The sequence below is a fragment of the Nicotiana tomentosiformis genome, chromosome 2, assembly GCF_000390325.3.
Source record: "Nicotiana tomentosiformis chromosome 2, ASM39032v3, whole genome shotgun sequence".
Classification (NCBI taxonomy): domain Eukaryota; kingdom Viridiplantae; phylum Streptophyta; class Magnoliopsida; order Solanales; family Solanaceae; genus Nicotiana; species Nicotiana tomentosiformis.
In genome coordinates this window covers 126,396,055-126,415,649 of record NC_090813.1, presented here as the reverse complement: position 1 = coordinate 126,415,649, position 19,595 = coordinate 126,396,055, and the positions used below count along the sequence as shown (strand labels likewise).

The window sequence follows — 19,595 nt, the reverse complement described above, 5'->3', positions numbered from 1 at the left end:
GAGGATGACTATTTCCTTGCATTCTCACTTGTAATCATCCTGGATCGTCGGGAGCGTGTCTTCGGTGATAGAGCAGATATAGCTTCACACCTCCTCGTCACGATCCCCTTGTTTGGAGGCTTTCTCGACCTTAAAATCGTTGTCTATGGAGCAACCTCCGGGAATAAAGTCTTTAAGGGGAGGTTCCAGGGCCGCTTCCGGTAAGGTCGCTTCGAGGTCAGCGGTTGGGGTGCTCGTTGAAGAGGCGGTATTCTGAGGCACGAATTTCGAGACTTTCGCTATCGATATCTGGGAATATGAAGGTGTGAAGGCAGATATGAAAGTTTGAAGATGAATATGAAGGTTTGAAGGCGGATATAAAGGTTTGAAGATAAGTATGAAGATTTGAAGGTCAAACTTGAAGATTCAAAGACGAAATATGAAGATTTGAAGATTGGAGGTGAAGAAATGAAAACGTGAAGAATAATGTATGAAGATTTGAAGGAATTATGAACAAGTAAAATGTTTGGGTAACTTAAGAAGGTTTGAAGTTGAAAAGTAAAAAAGTGAAAAAGGGAACATAAGCTTTTATAGGAGAGAGATAATTAATGCGTGACGTTTCGCATTCGAGGACGGTCAACCGACGACTGACACGTGTCCAAAGTCAGAACGATACGACTGATGGGATGTTTCACTAACTCGTCGACCCGATTGTAGCGTACGGAGGAAAAAATCGGGATTAATTAATCACTTTTTGTCATTTCTATAAATTTGCTCTCCGAGAAGTGAGGGGACTATGTGTGTGCGGGTAAAATCGGGGATAAAGGTTACCCCTGATTTTCTGGTAAAGAAACGAGAGGACACTACGCCCCAATATAACCTCGACTAATGCCGAGGGCATCCACACCTCAGATCCCGGATAGGACAAATGGCGCACCCGATACCGGATACAGCCAAGCATCGGGTTTGAGTAGAGTAAAGGCCGAGGCTAGGGAAAAATACGGTTAGACACGATAAGTGGGGAGCCGTAATATCCGCCCTCAACCGAATATTATGACGCAAATTTCGCCCGGCGTCAACTGCATATCAACGTTTACTGTAGGGAGAAGATTTGTTTCCTTATTTAGACTTGTACTAGGGTTGAAACTCCCATACTATATAAAAAGGAGAACCATTTCATTTTAGAACCACTATTGGCACGCATATCAAAGTAATAAAATTAATTTTTATCCTTTAGCTATTGTTCAAATATTCTTCAGCTGTTTGTTTATTAAGTTATAACCGAGCTCGTTCCGAGGACCAAATCGGAACCAAATTCCAGACGTCCAAAGCAAGGCTGAACTCATTGATCCATAACACTTGGTTTGATCGCTGTGATTCTCTTTAATTCAATTATCTGTTGTTCATAGTTCATTCGTATTAAATTAAATCACGTATCCTTTAACCGCATATAAATTTAATTGTTACTCATTTAAAGGGTAAACAAAAGGAATCCTTGTTACCTGTGAGTTACATTTCTTATCGTATACTTATTGAAAACTATTTGAATCACCATATATCAAACTAAACAAATACGCACAAAGAATACACAATTTTTTCAAAAAGCAATGGCTATATTAAGCACCAACGACAGAAATATGGCTCTTGGAAAATGGAAATACTAAACCCCTTAAGCAAAGACAATGCGCTAAAATTCAGGAAAAGTTCTTGAAGTTTAAAGTAATAAAATCTTAAAATCCATGAATTTTTCCGGGAGTTTCATTGCATATTTCAATTACCGGAACAATTCCCCGAGTTTTGAACTATAAATTTTCGAACTCTAGCAATCATTCTTCGAGTTTTTTCATGTTTTAAATAAAGGTATTTTTGTTTAAATTTTATTTTTGTATTAAAAAATTAATTACTTTACCAATATAATTTAAAATATGATTAAATTCTAAGAGTCGGCCTAAAAAGTGGTCATGCCAGCTAATATTTTTCGTATAAGCATATTGGATTAAGTTTCGAACTTTGAATATTGGATAATTGGCTTTTCTTAGCTTGTTGTTGGGGCCTTGGGGATGTCTAACAAACTTGTTAATCAAGATATGGGCTGGCCCGTTTAAGATCTGTTTCTGACTTCTCTCATTTGACAATTCAGGACGTTCGTTCTGTAAATTGATGCTGATTGTTGATGTTATAGTTGACTTCTTCTTTTTGGTTGGTAACAATTGTGAATATTACCGTAACAAACAAAATAATCAATACACCTAAAGAGTACCTAGTTCCACAATCATCTTCTAGGAAGAGTATTGTAGATCACTAGGGATCTCCGACTGCAAACTAATTACAAGTAAGTTTTCGAATACTTCTTTTCTAGACACTTGGACTATCTCTATTTTCTCTATACTTTCCTTTTTTATCTGTGTCACAACTAACTATATTTTTACAATTATTCCTTTGAAGATCTTCTAATTCCTTCCATACATGATATGCAATTGCATTTCATATTGTTGTTACCTCCTTTTTGAATTTTATCCGACGCCTACAATTGATCCACTCCAATACTTATTTTGCTTCTCCCAACTGTATTTGAATTCCTAGCCATAGCTCTAGGTTTTACGTGATTATCTTTATCCAGAAACACTCAGCAAAAAGATGTTTTGATGTTTCATGTGTTTGACTCTCACATAGACAACAACTGTTATCTACTACATTAATTTGTAGTCTATTCAACTTGTTCTTAGTTAGCAGCCTACCCTGCATTGCTTAATCATGTGTTTGAATCTGTGTTTTGGTTGAGATATGGTGTTTCATATGAGTTCAACCTCCCTTGTTCTAATTTGAGGTCACATTAGTGCATTATAGCTGCTTGTAATAGAATATTTCCCATCCGGGGTGAGTTTATACTTCTCCTGGTCATACCATATTTTCATCTTCTCCTTCAGTGAATTGATTTTCTTCCAATATCAGCTGTATTACTGTGGTGGCTTTTATTAAACAATTGACTTCTTATGAAAAACTTTTTCTTAAATTAAGGCCAACTCCAACCCTTACCTCTATTTTCTCTTTCAAAATAGAGAAAGTTACTCCAATCATTACTTTATTTTTTACTCTAAAAAAGAATATTTCATTTTATATTCTTCTCTCTCTTCAATATTATATTATTATCTTTTTTTAAATTTTATTTTCTTATTTCTATTAAAGAAAATCTATCTTTTTTTCTTTTTTACATATTCATCACATATAATTTAATATAATATTATTTTACATCATAAATTTTTAAATAATATAATTTATAAAAAAATATTATACAATATATATATTAAAGGATAATTCAAATAAAAGTAAAATCATTGAGATACAAGATAATTCAATACATATTACATAATGGTAAAATTCATATTATATATTACATAAATATTCAACTTCCACCTCTAGTATACTCCCATAAATGATCTATTAATGCATTACGAAGTGCAAGATGAGCATCTTTGTCCTTAATTTTTTTGTGTCGAGCTAAAAATTGCTCAAATCGATGATTTTCATCTACTACCATTTCTACCGTTGGAGGTGGACATTCTCCCATTCATCTTGAATTGGTGCATTAAGATCACGTTCATCCTCTATTATCATGTTGTGCAGTATAATACATGTAGTTATTATTCATACCTTTCAATTTTAGCAACATCTAATATTTTATATTTGCACCATTCATTTTTTGAGATGATTATATATTCTTTGTACAATTACAACTTATAAAAAAATTAACTTACAATTTTACATAAAAATAATAAATGTACGAAAATTAATTTATCAAAATTATACGCCAAAGTTAAAATATAAAAATAATATTATAAAGATATTATATAAACATAATTAAGTATATATAAATAGATAAATTAAAATAATTAAATAATAAAAATAATAATAAAATATGTATAAATAGTAATAAGGAGATGAATTGTATCCCATATTTGGAGGAGCACGATTCATCCCCTGTTTTAGAGGCAAAAATGGGGGAGGGTTGGAGCTCGCTACGGGTTGGAAATGGCCTGATGAGTTGACATAGATAAAGTAAATCAGATGGATTCGTTAAAGAGGCAACAATAACTTGATAAGATCAACGGTATGGATGTTTTCTCTAAAAAATAAAGGAGAAAAGTAGGTGTATGTTTTAATTATTGCTATTTCTTACAAAAAATAAAATTAAAACATCACATCACAGTTTTTATATGGACCACGTTGGCCCAAAAAGACACACTACTGATTATATATGTGCCAGATTCTGTGGAAGGAAAAGATCGAAGGCTGATTCTCTTAAGACAACAATTTTATCATTGTAATTCACATTTTAATAAAGTTAAAGTATATCGTACTCCCGGAGGAAATGGATTCATGACATTTATAATATTAAAATTAAGAAAATATCATTTTTAATTTTTTTATGTGTAAAAAATTAATAAAAAATATTAGATAATTAGTGAATAAAATTATCAAAAATAATTAAAGTTTTAATAAATAAAATTATTCGATACCTATACTGACGAGAGGTAAAAATATAACGTAGAATCTTTAAAAAATACTATAATAACTATAATGTAGAAAAATATACTCATACAGAATCTATTTTTTTAATATTGTCATTAATTATACAGTAACTAATATTATAAGGCTAAAAAATGTTCTGTGAATGCGAGGGGGGAAATTAACGGAATCGAAACCAGTGAACTCCATTCTTGCGCTTCTGCTGTTCTGCAGGCATCTTAACACCCCCCCCCCCCCCAACACCATCGACCCCACGACTAACCTCAACTTCTTCCCCTGTAATCCAGGAAGCCACTGCCACTCTCTTACATATGCCATCTTTCAATTCCATCCCCAAATGCTAAAGATAATTGCTTAATTTCCCAATCTGCCTTTTTCAATTTTTTTTATTGAGGTTTCAGCTTCTGCTAGGTGGGTCTGCATGTATTTTTCTTTGTTTCTTCCTGTCTTTTTTAGATCTGTGTTTGTTAGGGTTTTCAACAATATGCCCCACTTGTATGTTACATATTTGGCTAACATATTTGGGTTATTTCAAGATTTAGTTTTGATGTCATGGAGTTGATAATTTTTGCCATATAGGGTTAATTGGGGGTTGGGGGTGGGAGAAAATTTGCTATACAAGTTAGCTCCTTTTCATTTCTTTAGGGTTTTGGCACTATTTTGATAATTTCTCTTTTGATTTTTCCCAATCGGAGTGATAAAATGTGCCAATTTTAGCATAAGGGGCCAAATGAAGCTTTAGCTCAGTGGTTAACAAGTTAAGGTGGAGGTACTAAGATCAAGATGTCTTAGGTTTGAATTTTTATTCTCATCAACATTTGGGTTTGTGTCCAATGTATATGTTGGTATTCTTTTCTTTCCACTAGCGTGTGAAAAAGGGTGTTGATTCGTATCAGTTGGCATAAAGAATTTAGCTTTGGGTTGGGGGGGGGGGGGAGTTAAATCCAATTGCTCATTATTCATGTCTAAAGAATTTCTTCATCAAAATATTTGTTATTTGAAGGTGTTATTAAGTACTTTTTTGGCCATCCGAAAATTCTACCTCTTTAAATTATCACGGAAGGCATACATGTTGTTTAAGTGGAAGTTATGTTTTGATTCCTTACTATCGCCTTGTCAGCTTGAGACAACTCGACAATTAAGCTCTCTGCAACTACTAGTATATGCAACTTTAATAGATGAGCTTGGCAGTTGTGCGTTGTGCTTCCCAAATTATCGTGGCGTCAAAGGGAAATTCCATTTCGAAAATTACTGCAAATTTATTAACTACTATCAATTTTAAATTCTTTTTTGGGTCATTACTGGAAGGTACCTTTTGGCGTTGTTTTGTGTGCCCTTTCCAGATGATGAATTTCTGATTCGCCTCAAAATTTTTCATGTTGATAGGAAAATGGATGGATCAACAGTCCAAAGCAGCAGCAGTGTGGACTCATTTTTACGGAACTATAAGCTCGGGAAAACTCTTGGCATTGGATCGTTTGGCAAAGTGAAAATAGCTGAACATACCCGAACCGGGCACAAAGTTGCTGTCAAGATTCTTAATCGCCGAAAAATCAGGAACATGGACATGGAAGAAAAAGGTATAGGAAAACAGGGAAATGCAGTCACTCTTTCCCTCACTATCCAAAGGATATGGGCAATGTCTCTTCTTTTTTCCCTTTAATTTTAGAAGGAAAAAAAAGAAGCAAAAGGTGGTGGTGCGGGGGGGTAACCTGTATCTTTATTATGATAAAAGATGCATTCACCAAAGTTTTAGAATTACGACAAACCTGTGTGAAATATATAGCTGATTTGGGCACTATAGCCAAAACAATTCCTATTTTGACTATCACCTTCTCTATTACTGTGTTCTCATATGCAGGAATATGTTAGCTGGTTTTGTAGCAAGTTCTTTTTCTCCTTCTCTGCTTTGGGTTGTGGGGTTTACTTCCTAGACCAATGGTAGTGGTGACTAGCCTTTTAAGGTCGTTTGGCAGCCGGAAGGTTGCAATGAGTAAGTAAGATTGGGGGACCAAAGTCATTTCTCCGTGCATTGGACACGTAACATACTTAATCAGTTGCTACATGGGTTCAGACACCCTGGTTATAGCATCCTCTTCTGCTGCGCCTAAATATCTATTTCTGCTAATATTTCACATTTTTCTATTTATGGTTCTTAAATAGCTATATTTCAACAAATCTTCTTTTCCTATGGCATTACATCTATGATCGTAGGAGCACTGGATTCCATGGCCCAAGCGAAAGTAAAGGGAATTCTAGCTCATAGTTCAATAGGATATGTAGGTTATATTCGTACTGGTTTTTCATAAGGAACCATTGAAGGAATTCAATCTCTGCTCCTTTTACCTATATCTCAGCTGAAGCACTTAAAGTAGAATTTGGTGTCTTTTTGGTCAGTAATGGAAGCAATCGTCGATGAAGACTGATGTTTAACCTACTATTCGGCATGTTTGTTGCTTTATCATTCCTCCTCCTTTAGCTTTCTTTTTCTTTTTTCTTTTTCTGTTATGTCTTTTCAGGAACCCATATAAGTTGGTAATTACACTGTCACTTGATTTTATATGGGATTGAACTTTTCTTCCACTTAAACTTAACGAAAGGAAGAAAAATGTTCACTCTTCGTGATTAAAAAAAGATTTTCCCTGTTATGAAGAAAACCTTTTATTCTTCCTGACACAAAGGTTGCAAGAAACTCCATATTCAAACTTTAGATCTCAAATCTCTAGGCGCTTGCATTTTGATTAGACTGGTTCCCTATGGGTTTTACCTTGATGGAGAATGATTTTGTTCTCAATGATTGACGATTACTTCCTCTTGGTTCTGGGTTGCAATTATCAATTTTATGCTGTTTATGGATGTCTGGACTATTTAAAGAGTTTATATTGCTGACATATTGCAGTGCGAAGGGAAATCAAAATATTGAGATTGTTCATGCATCCTCATATTATACGGCTTTATGAGGTCATAGAGACACCTTCAGATATATATGTTGTGATGGAGTATGTGAAATCTGGCGAGCTGTTTGATTACATTGTTGAGAAGGGCAGATTGCAGGAGGATGAAGCTCGTAATTTTTTTCAGCAGGTGAACGTCCCACTTCCTTTCCTGAGTTTTATCGTGCTGTTTAACTATTTTTAAGTAGTGATAGTATTCTAATTCTTCTAAAAAGCAGATAATTTCTGGTGTTGAATACTGCCATAGAAACATGGTGGTTCATAGGGACCTTAAGCCCGAAAACCTCCTTCTGGATTCCAAATGGAATGTGAAGATAGCAGATTTTGGTTTGAGCAATATCATGCGTGATGGTCATTTTCTGAAGACAAGTTGTGGAAGCCCGAATTATGCTGCCCCAGAGGTACTGAAGCTTCTAATAGGAGTTAATAGCATTTACTTTTTGTGGTTCAGCCCTTTACTGATTGAATTTTTTTTCATTGTGGTTCTGCCCAATACCTAGAGCGTATGCTGCATTTTGTCACCTGTCAGCATTATTTCTTCAATAAAGTGCTTCTTGTGGTCATTACATTTTTATTTTTTATTTTTCTGTAGGTTATATCAGGAAAATTATATGCTGGCCCTGAGGTAGATGTATGGAGCTGTGGCGTTATTCTTTATGCTCTTCTCTGTGGCACCCTTCCATTTGACGATGAAAACATTCCCAACCTTTTTAAGAAAATAAAGGTATATTTCAATATATTTGAAATCCAGCATGTTAATGTTGATTCTTAATTTGATTTTATCCTATACTGATTGAGCTGCCCCTTGGCTTGAATTATTGTGTTTCCATATTTGCGATCTGGTTGTCGCAAATTCCGTTTCATGTGGGCATTCTACTATTTTGGTGGGCCTAAATTGACAACCAAATTTGGCCCCATATCCTAACTTTTAATATTAAATACATGAGAAGTCAGATATTCTCGTGTAGCTCCACTTTTCGTTGATGAAGCTTGGATATGTTGCTGATTTATCAATCTAACTATGTTGGTGACTTAATTGTTTTCCAGTTCTGCCCTTCCAAGCGTTTCCATGTTTAAAAAACAAGATTGTTTAGCTCCGATGGGACCCAATCTCATTTTTTTTAAAACTTAGAAATGCGATTGAAAAAGCAAAAAGCAAGATCTTCCATCGGAATGAAATTATTCTCCCTGGCCCTTTCACAAAAATACAGAGATGAGTTGATATATTTATTGAATCCATCGGGGCTGACGGGGCTCGACCCTGCAGCTTCCGCCTTGATATGGCGGTGCTCTACTATTGGGTAGGGGTGTGCTAGCGAGTAAGAAAACGGTTGGCACATGAATTATACGATAAGAATTTTTTCTGTATGAACTGATTAACTGTATACCAATTTGTCTTTAGGGCGGAATATATACTCTGCCCAGCCATTTATCAGCTGGTGCAAGGGATTTGATTCCAAGGATGCTTATAGTTGACCCAATGAAGCGAATGACTATTCCTGAGATTCGCTTGCACCCTTGGTTCCAAGCTCATCTGCCACGTTATTTAGCCGTACCTCCACCAGATACAATGCAACAAGCCAAGAAGGTTAGTTCAAACGTATATCTGACTTATTAATGATTTGTCTTTTCTGCCATTATGTTTCATATGGTGCAAGTTATATGCGGTGGAATAAACTCAATAATTTCTCCCAGATTTCACTTCTTTACTTATCTCATATAAATGGAAGTATTCTGTTCATCAAACGGAGAGCTTCTTTCTTGACTGGACCATTATGTGATGGAAACTCTGAGAATTGCCTTAAATTACTGCTCAGTTAGCTATAAAATCAGCTTAAAAAAATTTCTCTCCTTTTTCTTAAATCTTGGTTGCCATCGTAAATGGTAGAGCCTATTTGTTTCTCCTATATGCACTGTCCGTCCCCCTCCCCTGCTCCCAGGAAAAAGAGTGAAAAGGTGAAAAGAATGATCAGAATTGCTCATATAATTTTATCTCAGTTTGTATAATTTTGGAAATGTTGTAAGGACCTGAAAATTGGGAAAGTTTACAATTGCTTTGAAAGTTCCTGTTATTAAAGCCACACAAATCTACTTTAGGTAAAAAGATACATATTTTTTAAAGTTCAGAATAAAGACTTTAAAACAAGTGATCAGCAAGTTCCCCCTTGGGACAAGCGCACAGTTGCATATCTTAAGAAAAGATCACATTTGTCGTGATGTCACTACCTATGTTGCTCGGACTCTCCGAAAATGTTGTCGGGTGTGTGTCGGATCCTCCAAAAATAATGTATTTTTGGAGGATCCGACACGGGTGCGGCATCATTTTGGAGAGTCCGCGCAACATAGGTCACTACCATGCTTCTTGCGCTAGATACTCTCATTACATGTTGGTCAGATCATCAGAATATCCTTGTTCTTTCATCCAACTTTTAATTTATGACTTCCTTCACCCTTTTGCTTGTAACAAAGTCCCACTCTAGTTTCGCTGCTGTAGTTTTACTCCAGGTTCACTGCGAAATACACCCGACAAATATTAGTAGAAATTTTGCAACAACAACAATAGCAACAACAACCCAGTGTAATCCCACAAGTGGGGTGTGGGGAGGGTAGGATGCACGCAGCCTTACCCCTACCAGGAAGGGCTTACCCCTACCAGGAAGGGCAGAGAGACTGTTTCCGATAAGACCCTCGGCTAAAGAAAGGATGGAAGAAGCACCTATAGCAAGTAATATCAATACAAGGTATTTAGAAAACAAAATCCAAGAAAGCAAAAGAGAGTTTGAAAAAAGCACTAATAGTCAGTAATAACAGTACAAGGCAAGTAACAGCAGTGCAAAATATGTAGTAATAGCAAACTAAGAATAAAAGGGATACCAACTAACACTAATACTATTGAACTAAGGAAGACACAGGGAAACGCTCGATTACCTACTAACCTTCTATCTTGATTCTAAACCTCCACACTCTCCTATCAAGGGTCATGTCCTCGGTTAGCTCCAGCTGTGCCATGTCCCGCCTGATCACCTCTCTCCAAGACCTCTTTGGTCTACCACTACCCTTCCTCTTACCCCCAAGGGCAATCTCTCACACCTCCTGACTGGGGCATATGTGCTTCTCCTTTTAACATGCCCGAACCATCTTAGCCTCGCTTCTTGCATGTTTTCCTCCATGGGGGCCACTCCCACCTTGTCCCGAATAACTTCATTCCTAATTCTATCTAACCTAGTATGCCTACACATCCATCTCAACATCCTCATTTCAGCTAATTAGGAAATTGATGTATTCATTGACATGCATGTGATGTGTAGGTGCATCACTGCATTTAGTTTTTTTTTTTTCAAATGCTTTTCTTTTCAGTCACTCAAATCTACTTGTATGATACCTGGGGCCTTTTTTTGCAATGAATTCGAGATTTGAAGCTTTTTGTATGAATTTTTAGGTCCAAACATGCTTTTATACTAGCAGAATTCTCGCCTAGTCAATTTCTTTTTGAGAATTATTTAATTGCAGATCGATGAAGAGATTCTTCAAGAGGTGGTTAAGATGGGATTTGACAGGAGCAACCTTATTGAATCTCTTCGCAATAGAGTCCAAAATGAGGTTCATCATCATTATCAACCATCTACCTTTTCTTTTTTCCTGGACTGCTTGTTTTCCTCATGTTTTTTGTTATATTTCAGGGCACTGTCGCGTATTATTTGCTACTAGACAATCGCCATCGTGTTTCCACTGGCTATCTGGGAGCTGAATTTCAGGAGTCTGTGGTGCGTCTTTGCTTGTATCCTTTGAATAAAGCTACATTTTCTTTTGATCTGCTTTTGTAAAATGAAGTCACCATCTTGCAATGAGTTTCTTCTCCATGATTATGTTGTATCTTTATTATGGTTACTGAATCCATCAGCATTAAGTGGGGTATATAGTTGTGGTTGATTTTTCTACTCCAGATTTTTTACTGTAACATATCTGTATAATTGGATATATAAAAAATGCCCTTACAGGAATATGGCTACAATCGAAACAATTCAAATGAAGCTGTTACTTCCCCTGTTGGGCAACGCTTCCCAGGAATAATGGATTATCAGCAAGCTGGTGCGAGACAGTTTCCCATCGAAAGGAAATGGGCTCTTGGACTCCAGGTTGGTTTGTTTTCTCATGCACATAAGTGGACTTTTCTCTTTCTCTCTCTCTCTCTCTCTATATATATATATATATCTTTTTTTTTTGAATAAGTAAATCATTGGACATGCATACTTATTGATTAAATTAAAAAAGGTGCAAAAAGGAGGTTATGTTAATATGTGAAGAGAGGGAAAGACTATATTAAAGAGCTCGGTTCTTATTTTCAGATAGAAATTTAATCAAGGTTCTGATAAGCTTTGGGATCATCTTGTTAATTCCATTGATAATTATGCACTATTATGCACGTATAGCCTCTGCTAATTGAATGGGTTCTTTGTTGGCCTTTATTCTGTTCAACAGTATGCTATAGATAATTGTCGTTTTGGTTTTTGCTGCAGTCTCGGGCACATCCACGTGAGATAATGACTGAAGTTCTGAAAGCTCTGCAAGAACTGAACGTATGTTGGAAAAAGATTGGTCAGTATAACATGAAATGCCGATGGATTCCTAGCGTACCTGGTCATCATGAAGGCATGGGTATTAATTCTATGCACGGGAGTCAGTTCTTTGGAGATGATTCAACCATTACTGAGAATGATGGGATCACTAAATTAACAAATGTGGTCAAGTTTGAAGTTCAGGTAATCAAACTTTTCATGGACCATACATCTAGTTTCTGTGAAATTCTGTTTATACAGGAGTACATTAATGATGCTTTGGCCTTAAGACAGTGTTTAAAAGCATGTGTATAACGAAAAAGAAGAATGTTATAGTAGAATTGTCAATGTTAATGACATCAACGAAGAAGTGGGTGAGAGAGAAGTCTGCACTTGCAATAATGAAATATTTTGCACATGATTGGTGGAAGTCTCATTTGTTTAATGCCTGTATCGTAAATGCTATTGCGTTTTTTAAGTGCATATCTACATCTATTTTATCAAATGGAGGGGCAGGGATTTCAGCAACTACTGATCTGTATGTATCCCACATTTCTAGCTTGCTTTTGCTTGGTGCTTGCCAATGTGTTTTAGATACAAATATTCACAGAATTATAGCCTGTTTGGCCAAGCTTTTTTTGGGCCAAAAGTGCTTTTTTGGGCCAAAAGTGCTTTTAGCCAAAAATTGAGGTGTTTGGCCAAGCTTTTAGAAGGAAAAAGGTGCTTTTGAGGAGAAGCAGAAAAATGTAGCTTCTCTCCAAAAGCACTTTTCTGAGAAGCACTTTTGAGAAAAATACACTTAGAAGCAGTTTTCAAAAGCTTGGCCAAACACTAATTACTGCTCAAAAGTGTTTTTCAAATTAATTAGCCAAACACAAACCGATTCTCACCAAAAGTACTTTTTTGAAAAGCACTTCTCAAAATAAGCAGATTTTAGAAGTTTGGCCAAACAGGCTATTAATCTAATAGCCTGTTTGGCCAAGTTGGCCAAAAGTGTTTTTTTTTCCCTCCAAAAGTGCTCTTTTACCAAAGTTAAGGTGTTTGGCCAAAAGGAAAAAAAAGTGCTTTTGAGTAGAAGCAGTTTTGAGAAGTAGAAAAAAGTAACTTATTTCCAAAATCACTTTTTTGAAAAGTATTTTTGAGTACTTTTTAAAAGCTGGGCCAAACACTACTTGCTGCTAAGTGTTTTTCAAATTAATTAGCTAAATACAAACTGCTTCTTACCGAAAGTACTTTTTTGAAAAGCACTTTTGAGAAAGACACTTTTCAAAATAAAGCACTTTTTAGGTTGGTCTTCAACATTGGAATGAATAAAATTTGGTCCGTATGTAATCTGAAGATTAAGAACTAGATGGATGTTAGTAGGTGATTTCTTCACATTTGCCTAAAGCCTAATGGCGTGCATAGTTATCCTATACCTATGCTAGATGTACTGGCAGAATAGTCGATTCTATCGTTTGGGTCTGCTTTTCTTGAGTCTATATTCTTGACTACAGCTTCTATGATTTTTGAAATGTTAATTGATATTCGAGTTCCTTTGGTTGCAGCTTTACAAAACTAGAGAGGAGAAGTACCTGCTTGACCTTCAGAGGGTTCAGGGTCCACAGTTCCTCTTCTTGGATCTCTGTGCTGCTTTTCTTGCTCAGCTTCGAGTCCTTTGAAGTCTACGAAATAAGGAGCTAACTTAGAAGACTATCGATGTTTTCCAGAAAAGCTCGTGCCTGTATATAATTGGTATACCAGCTCAGTTACTGCATTTGTCTGTTAACAAATTCCACCCTGCTTGGTCAGAGGTGCCTAGCAACTCTTTTTGTTGATTCGCTAGGAGTTCTAGCTACTCTTCTTTCGTGACATGTTTCTTCTCAACATTGTCAGTGTCTATGGAGTTTCAGTTACCTACACTTTCCACTTAAGGATTGAACTAAAGATTCCATTTTGCAAATGAGCAGTCTCTTTGACCCTTGTATTATTAGGATTGAATTTACTTGTTCCTTCTCTTTTTCCTGATTATTGTTTGACATCCTGAGGATTTCTTTTCCTCTTTTTTCATATTTTTTTTTGGGGAATTAGCTAATGCAACAGTATGTACCATGCGATTTAGTGAAAGGAATTGAAAGTGGGAAAGTAGGATTTAGTACATTTGGAACAAATTAAGCTGAAATTTTAAGGAATAGAGAGACGGTGAGGGCTAAAAATCCCTCATTTACTTTAATGACAAACCTTGATTACCCAAATGGAACGTGTCATGTAAATATTTCTGGAAATAGAAAGTGAAGTTCAAAGCTACTTCATTGTACTTTGACTAGTTAAAGTACAGGATACATGTTTGGAGTATCATATACTCTTTCTAATGCTTTACAAAATCAGGTTGTACTTAAAAATATTATTCTTGTCAGTGAAAAAGTGAAAAGAGAAATAAAATTTCCTGCTTCAATCATCTCTGGTCACTCATTTGTACTTTCTAACGCCACTAATACTAGTAACAACCACAAAATAGTCGCAAGCATAACTAACAACCAGTGCTGTGCCTCTTCTTTAAGTGGCACTCAACATTAGTCTTTAGATTTCCTTTCTAATTTGGGAATCCATTTTAACTTTCTCTATATCAATTAATGGTAATTAAGTTTGAATAAATGGAATTCCTCAACACTCCATTTGATGATTCAAACATATCTGAAGGAAGTAAAGTAGGAGGGAAAATAGATAAAAGGAAGCAAATTGAGGGTGAAGTTAAAGAACACAAATCCAAGAACCTTATTCCTGAGAGAAAGAGGCGTCAAAAACTTAATGAAAGGCTTCTTGCATTGCGCTCATTGGTCCCAAATATTACAAATGCAATGATCAAAACTCAAAACCCTTCATTCTTTATATAATTTTCAAGTGACAGTTTCCTAACGAATGGATTTTAACCATTTTCTAAAATCTTATATTCTTATCTGATTACAGATGACCAAAGAAACCATAATTACTGACGCTATCACTTACATTAGAGAGCACCTTATATCTAGAAACGGAGGCACCTTATATAGAGGAATTGGAGATAAAAAATGAAGAGATTATTGATATTGTAGAGGTAGGTAGCTTTATGTATAAAGCAAAGTTACAATCTTTATTGCTTAAGTTAAAAGTGTAATTTCCTAATCTACTACTACTAGACATTAAAACAATTTTTTTTTTCTTTCTAAAATAGCCTGAAGTTGAAGTGGCTCACATTGGTACAAGTAGGCTTTGGATAAAGATAGTTTGCCAGAAGAAAAGAGGTGGATTTACTAAACTGATGGAGGCAATGAATGTTCTTGGATTTGATCTCAATGAAACCTCACTGCCTCAAAAGGAGCACTTCTTGTTACTTCATCTGCGGAGGTAGGAAAACATATTGTTAAAAAAGTAAGTTTTTTTAGCAGCATTTGTTAACTATTACCTGAAGATAAATCAAGATTCTGTAATAGTACGAAAAAAAATATCTTGCTTAGCATTTTATACTGTGGGGCTGCAATATAAGAACATAAACAATCTGTTTATCTCTATGTATTTCTGTTCATCAAATCAGAAAGATGTTGCTGGAGATTATCCGCGGAACCTAGAAAAATGAAAATCCAAGCAGGAATTTGTTAGCTATGAATGCCAAAAGGATTCAATTATATTTTGTGCTCAAAAAAGAAAAATGAAAATCCTTTGTATCCAAATTGTCTTAAAATTAAGTTGTGTGAACTCTTGTTTTCAGCAACATATCCTATGTTTCTAGTTTATCATATACTAAAACTAAGGGTTAATAGACTGTTTAATTCAGTAACAAGATTAATTTGAGATACCAATAGGGCAAGGAGAGACAAATCTTCTTGAGAATCCGTTGGGGTCTCCAAACTATTGAATAGGACCTTAAAGAAAGATAGTGAAGTCATATAGTTCTTTTTACCTTAATTTCCTTCTGTCTTTCTTTCTATTTCAAAGCTTGTGCTTTGGTTTAGATCACTGCTCACTAGAGGGGAGTGGTATGGAACTATGGAACATTGGTCCGTCCTGAAAAGCTGAGTTTTTCAGTTCACTCCCTTGTGCGGTTGGCCTTTTTGTTCCAATAAGTTTCCTGTCTCCTCATGGAATATATGGACATACCCGAGCAAGTTTCATTTGCAATATTTAGACAATGAATTAACACAAGTTAATTAGTTTGCAGAATATGGAGAATGAATTAATTAAATATTTGACGATAAAGAAAGTTCCACATTTTCTCTTCCCTTTTGGAAAACATAAAGAGTTAACACAAGTTTTAACTTGGAAGAGATCAAAACTTGGACATCAACACACATTCAACTGCTGAAACTCATTGTTCTGGTTAGTCGTATATCAACATTTCTATATATAAATATTGTTTTGCTGAGATCAACTTCTAGTAAAAGAAATAAAAGGAGGGGGGACACAAAATATTCTGCCAATTTTTTCAAGTAACAAAGCAAATTGGTGGGAGATCAATAGAGCTCCATATGGACAATTCACTCTCATAAGCATTCTCCGTCAACGAAAATGGCACTGCTTCTTCAACATTGCATTTTTCATTTTTCTCCTTCTCCTCCTGGTTCTTTTTGTATGCATTTCGGAGTGTGGATAATTGCTCAGACGTTTCCCATTGCGTTGCTCGAGCAGATTTCATCTTCAACTTCAAACATTCTGTAATCCCATTAAATGCATAAAGGGAAGCCGAAAACTTCCTCTCGTAATTCATCCTCCTCATTGCCTCACTTACCGCTGATGTTTCTTCCCCATAAACCATCCCATGTTCCATTGTCTCTGTTGATAGCTCTTCAGCTATCTCAAATGGCGAATAGTAACACGATCCAATTTCATCAAGAAAGTTGAAGTCAATTGACTCCATATCTTCTAATACATCAGTATTAATTGCCTCTCCTATCTCCTCTTCTTCGTCTCCCACTTCAATAATCTCTTCGTTCGAGCTTTGAAAGTTATTGACAGGCTGAATAAAATCACCCCAGCTAGTAACATTAGCGATCGTGTTGTTATCAGTTATGTGATCATCAGGGTAATTAAGATATTCAGTGTATAGTGAATCTGAAAAATCAGCTACATTTTCTCCGAATTTTTCTTGCTGATTCTGCTGCTGGCGACCAATTTCAGGCACGGAACAAGATTTGGACGAGTCATCATCACCAGCAGCAGCTAAGGAATTATTTCTTTCTTTGAGCCTGGTAAGAAGAATATTAGTGATTTTGGGAGGCAAAGCTGAAGTGGAAGAAGAAGAAGAATTAGATAAAGAACAAGGCCAGAAATTTGTGCGAGTATTGGCTCCACGGAGCAAGCAAGCAGCTTCATCGTACGCTCGTGCTGCTTCCTCAGCAGTGTCAAAAGTTCCAAGCCACACTCTTATTTTCTGTATAGTGTCTTTTATTTCAGCAACCCATCTTCCTGATGGCCTTTGTCTAACCCCTACATATCTCTTTCGGGCTCGCTGAGCTCCGCTTTGTGTGGCTGCACCATCTGCTTCCTTTACCATCTCGTTCCAGGCTGCTGTATTCCCTTGATCATCATGAGATTCATGAGTTTTCGCTAATCCTTCAGCTTTTCTCTTCCTAACCATTGTTTTGTGTATGTATTTGTATGTTTAATTTGTTATAGAGACGAAAGGTAAGAGAGCGAACGAGATTAGATATTCTAGTAGTCCTAATCGTAAATGATGGATACTAGGGGTTGTGTGTATCGACTCGTGCAATAAACAAGAATGGTGAATTGTGAAGGTGTTGGATGTGTGCTTGTGTAAGTAGCTAGGTTTTGTACACAACTAAGTTGGGATGTGAATGACATATTTATACAGGGGAGAAAGAGGATTCTGTCAAATGTCAAATGGCAAATTATTAGAGTTGAAAGGTGGTGCTTTTCCTATTTGTTGAGACACATTTGTTTTATTGATTTGGCTTTCTAAAAGCAACATATGGAGGCCTCTGTTCTGATATATAGAAAACAAGAAACAAAAGGAATTAGAGAAGAGGGTTGTTAAAATATTAAGCTTAATTAATGTAAGTATTTAATGCTAGATAGTTTGACCCAGCACACCTTATGATTGTTTCCTCTTTTATGCTTTTTCTCTCTCGATATTTTGTAGTACAAATATCTGCTGCCCGACTTTGGTCACTGCAATATGTCCACTTGTTTTCTTATTGTTGTGTTTATACAATATGAAATGATTAATCCGGATTATGTCACTTGTCGATCAATCGATGCATATATGAAAACCTATCTTTTCTCTGATATTCAAGGAGATGTATAGACTAGGGGTGTACAAATCGAACCGAAAAATCGAACCAAATTGAAAAGTCAAACCGATTAAAAAATGCGATTATGTTTGGTATTGAGTAAAAAACCTCGAACCAAACCGACATATAAATATATAATTTTTATATATATTTTTAAGATTTATATAGAATTTTCTTTAAAAAATGTCTAGAAATATTTGTGATTATCTTGCGGGATATAATATTTAATAGTATATGAAGTGCTCCATATTTATTAACCTTAAATAATGGGTTGTATGATCACTTTCTCATCAAGTGTTAATGAAATGCGTGAATCTCTTTGTTCTTCCATATTCATATCATATGTTAAGATCTATTAAATTCTTATATCTTTTTCGAATGTGAAGTGATTGTTATTATTTAGGTATCATATTGATTTTTATGTTTAATTACTAAATTCGGTTCACCTTGAAAGTGTACATCAACAAAAAATTATTGTCAGACGACTAAAAAATAACTATTATGTGTTACTAAGAAAATTCTCCCATAAGAATATTTTAATAGATCATATATTTGTCAATTTTTTATATTTTTACTAAACATATATTTACTTATCAAAAATTTGACAAAGTAAGATTGAAATAATATTTAAGTAACAAAAAATCCGAAAAACCCGACAAAATCGATCAATCCAAATCGATATAGTTGGTTTGGTTTGGTTTTGTTAAAAGCCGAACCAACTCGGTCCATATACACCCCTAGTATATACATTGAAACTATCACTTTATGCATGGAATAGAATTATATCATCCTTTTCGGTGTATGAAACCCTGCTGTTTAGTCTGAAGTTTATGAGTTCAAAATCTTGATCTCTAGTTCCACCGGGGGCCACAGGAAGCCCATTTTACTGGAATTCCTTATTAAAAAAGGAACACAAGCATCTTAGCAACGCCATTTTACCTTTTAGGATATAAAATTGTAAGTTTTTCATTTGAGCACATTCTTTCTTCCACACACAAATAACTTCACAGACTCTTAGGCCGGTATCTTAAGCCAAGTTAATCACCCATGCAGTAAGGGTTAAAATCTGTGACGATCTTTTTTTTTTTTTTTTTTTCTTTTTCCTTTAAACGAGTCATAATTTTTGTAATATGATCTAATTGGCTTTACAAGAAAATGATGACTTTTTTTTAATTGTAAAATCCAACTTATTCTTAGTTGGCAAATAGGCATGTGCCTGTAAGAAATGTGTGCTTGGTAGAGATTTATTCTCCACCACCAAGTTCGAATAAGTAGAGATCTCTTGCAAGTTGGCAACTTGCCTTTGTAAACTTGCA

The 19,595-nt window shown here is 35.4% G+C and overlaps 2 protein-coding genes across 2 annotated transcripts; one reads left to right on the top strand and one right to left on the bottom strand.

Annotated features, from left to right (window-relative positions):
• Positions 1-4,775: 4,775 nt before the first annotated feature.
• LOC104112960 (SNF1-related protein kinase catalytic subunit alpha KIN10-like) lies at positions 4,776-13,958 on the top strand. The gene is made up of 11 exons (XM_009623011.4): positions 4,776-4,917; positions 5,893-6,086; positions 7,406-7,590; positions 7,679-7,861; positions 8,053-8,184; positions 8,863-9,048; positions 10,971-11,060; positions 11,141-11,224; positions 11,459-11,596; positions 11,978-12,220; positions 13,564-13,958. Exons 2-11 carry the CDS (start codon positions 5,897-5,899, stop codon positions 13,675-13,677), a joined length of 1,545 nt encoding a protein of 514 aa, XP_009621306.1. The 5' UTR covers positions 4,776-4,917; positions 5,893-5,896; the 3' UTR covers positions 13,678-13,958.
• Positions 13,959-16,216: 2,258 nt separating this feature from the next.
• LOC104112959 (ethylene-responsive transcription factor ERN1-like) lies at positions 16,217-17,950 on the bottom strand. Its single transcript, XM_009623010.4, has one exon. The coding sequence runs from the start codon at positions 17,604-17,606 to the stop codon at positions 16,455-16,457; it is 1,152 nt and encodes a 383-aa protein (XP_009621305.1). The 5' UTR covers positions 17,607-17,950; the 3' UTR covers positions 16,217-16,454.
• Between the last annotated feature and the right edge of the window lie 1,645 nt (positions 17,951-19,595).